A 2,768-nucleotide genomic window follows, 5' to 3' on the forward strand; every position below is an offset into this window, starting at 1 on the left:
GGGTATTTTCAAGAAGCGCCTCAGTCGAATTGTGCCCGGGAAATTAAAAAAAATCAAGTGACGATGTTTTTTGTTTATTTTTCTTCTTTTTTTTTAAAAATACCCGGGTAAATACCCAATTTTTATTTACCCACCCAGTGGGTATTTACCCACGACCCATCACTATGCTTATGTGCTACCTAAACATAATGCTGTATGGGATTTGTACGCTACCAGATGTCTGACTTGTTATTCCTTTGATTCCCAGGAATCCCAGGGGATGTTAGGGGAAAGCTTCTTCAAATAAGAGCGATGAAATGAGAACAAATGGAGAGAAGAAATACCTAGATAGTCAAAGAAAGAAGCCACAAATAAGTTCAAAAACATTTTCTAACCTCTCTCTCCTCTTGTGACGTCAGATATCAAAGTTGGTGTGCATTTTATGTTGCCGCACTTAAGTATTGTACTTTGTACTTACCTACATAAGTATGTACCTAGTAGGTAAATCCTGAATCTGCTTGCATGAGTCAAAGGGTCATTTACACATGGCAATAAATGTACAATGGGAAATAGATATGTACCTACATAGGTAAATACACAATGTAAAGTGTATAATCTATATTTAGTACATTACGTACATGTACATTAGAGGAAGTTTATGAGTCACGCGTTCATCAAAGCAAATTTGTGACGTATCATTGTATCTGGAGTAGGTATAGGAGAATGATGTATTGGTTTTGTTCCATGGTCTGTATTGATATCTACTCTATTGATTCTGCCTAATGTTTCTACATGGGCTGATAGTTAGTCTTGTGTAAGCGATAGTAAGCGATAAGTCAGTCTTGTGTAAGTGATAGTAAGCGATAAGTTAGTCTTGTGTTGGATTTGTGCGAGCGATAAACCCGTGATAGTAAGCGATAAGTTAGTCTTGTGTTGGATTCCACAAATAAGTTCAAAAATATCTTCTAACCTCTCTCTCCTCTCGTGACGTCAGATATCAAAGTTGGTGTGCATTTTATGTTGCCGCACTTAAGTATTGTACTTTGTACTTACCTACATAAGTATGTACCTATCCTCTTGTGACGTCAGATATCAAAGTTGGTGTGCATTTTATGTTGCCGCACTTAAGTATTGTACTTTGTACTTACCTACATAAGTATGTACCTAGTAGGTAAATCCTGAATCTGCTTGCATGAGTCAAAGGGTCATTTACACATGGCAATAAATAATGTAAGACTCAAAGATAGACCAATCACACCTCGCGTATGTCAGTTTATGGGCAAAAGTGATCGGAGTGGACTAAAATTAAAATCAAAAATGACCTTGATCAACACTTGCTAGGAAGAACTAGAAGGTGGGACCTCCAGCTGTTCCGCCATACAGGGTGGAGAATATTGAGCAAAATAATGTTCAGGGTGGTCAGAAAACTGATGAAACGGTGAAGGTTCTGTCAAATTATGTAATATCGAATGCCCAAAACAGCCATAGGATGAAGTGAATAGGTAAGTAAACAGAGGAACTTCAAAGAAAATGATCGTCTGTCTCTTTATGTTTTACACGTGTTAATTTTTCAATTATAACATTGAACAATTGAACATATTATGTAGTAGCACTAGAGTTTACTAGACATAATAGAAAAAACGTAATTATGTTGGTTTAATTAATTTTAACATGTGTGTACCATGTTAATCGTAGCGCAAGTAATCTGTTTTAGTTTTGGAAAACCAATAACATTGAACAATTGAACATAATATTATGTAGTAGCACTAGAGTTTACTAGACATAATAAAAAAACGTAGTTATGTTGGTTTAATTAATTTTAACTTGTGTGTACCATGTTAATCGTAGCGCAAGTAATCTGTTTTAGTTTTGGAAAACCACAAAAATGGAGGCCAACACAGGTATCATATAAAAATAATGAAACTGGAGGTCTTACCGTTCGGAACCTATCATTTATCCGTAGCAAACCCCTCATTAAAGAACAACCTTACACATTATAACACGAACACATACAACATACGGTAACATAATGTACCTACCTGCCGAGTGCCTACTTAGATTATACCAATACTATCTTATCAACAAAACATTTCTACCACATTCCATCCACCTTGTGAAAATGTGGTCTCTGTATCTGTCCATCGCTTTTCTAGTATCCTGTCTTCCTTCTCTTCGCTTTCGAGACGATAAGACCTCAGCAGTTACAGTTACCCCTAATTGAACCTCTTGAAAAATTTCCCGTTTCCTCTTGATTTTTCACTCTATGTAGATTGTAGATCTCTTCCTTCCTCCCTTCCTGTCATATTCTTGACCTACCTTCTGTTTTCTTATATCTTCTTGTATTACTCTTCGCTTTATATCACCCTCATTTTCCTATCTCCCTCTCTCGTCGTTCTCCTCATTTCCCTCGCTCCCTTTCTTCCCGTCATATCCTTTACCTACCTTGTTTTCTTATATCTCTCTGTACCCCTCTCTCTTTATCTCCCCTCATGTTCCTATCTCCCTCTCTCGTCTTTCCCTTCATTTACCTCCCTCCCTCCGTCATGTTCTTGTGGCAAAAGAGTTAACTTGAGCTTTTGCTGCAATCCCTGCACAATATTGGAGTTATTAACCTTTTAATCCCCTCTAGACCCCTACAAGATAGGAGAAGAAGAAATGCTTCCGGGGTTTAAGTGTTTTTATTTATTTTTTAAGAGAGGGAGAGAGAGATGACCTTGATCAACACTTGCTAGGAAGAACTAGAAGGTGGGACCTCCAGCTGTTCCGCCATACAGGGTGGAGAATATTGA

General features: G+C 37.4%; 1 protein-coding gene across 1 annotated transcript in view; it reads left to right on the plus strand.

Annotated features, from left to right (window-relative positions):
• LOC113471112 (glutathione S-transferase P-like) overlaps positions 1 to 2,000 on the plus strand; it is a gene marked incomplete at its 3' end in the record, with an annotated part of 17,169 nt that extends 15,169 nt beyond the window's left edge. Inside the window, exon 4 of the mRNA XM_026830001.1 lies at positions 1,916 to 2,000. Within this exon, the coding sequence (XP_026685802.1) occupies positions 1,916 to 2,000 (85 nt within the window). The remainder of the gene's footprint in view (positions 1 to 1,915) is intronic.
• Positions 2,001 to 2,768: the final 768 nt, after the last annotated feature.

This window comes from Diaphorina citri, unplaced genomic scaffold (assembly GCF_000475195.1).
Source record: "Diaphorina citri unplaced genomic scaffold, Diaci psyllid genome assembly version 1.1 scaffold2081, whole genome shotgun sequence".
Lineage (NCBI taxonomy): Eukaryota > Metazoa > Arthropoda > Insecta > Hemiptera > Psyllidae > Diaphorina > Diaphorina citri.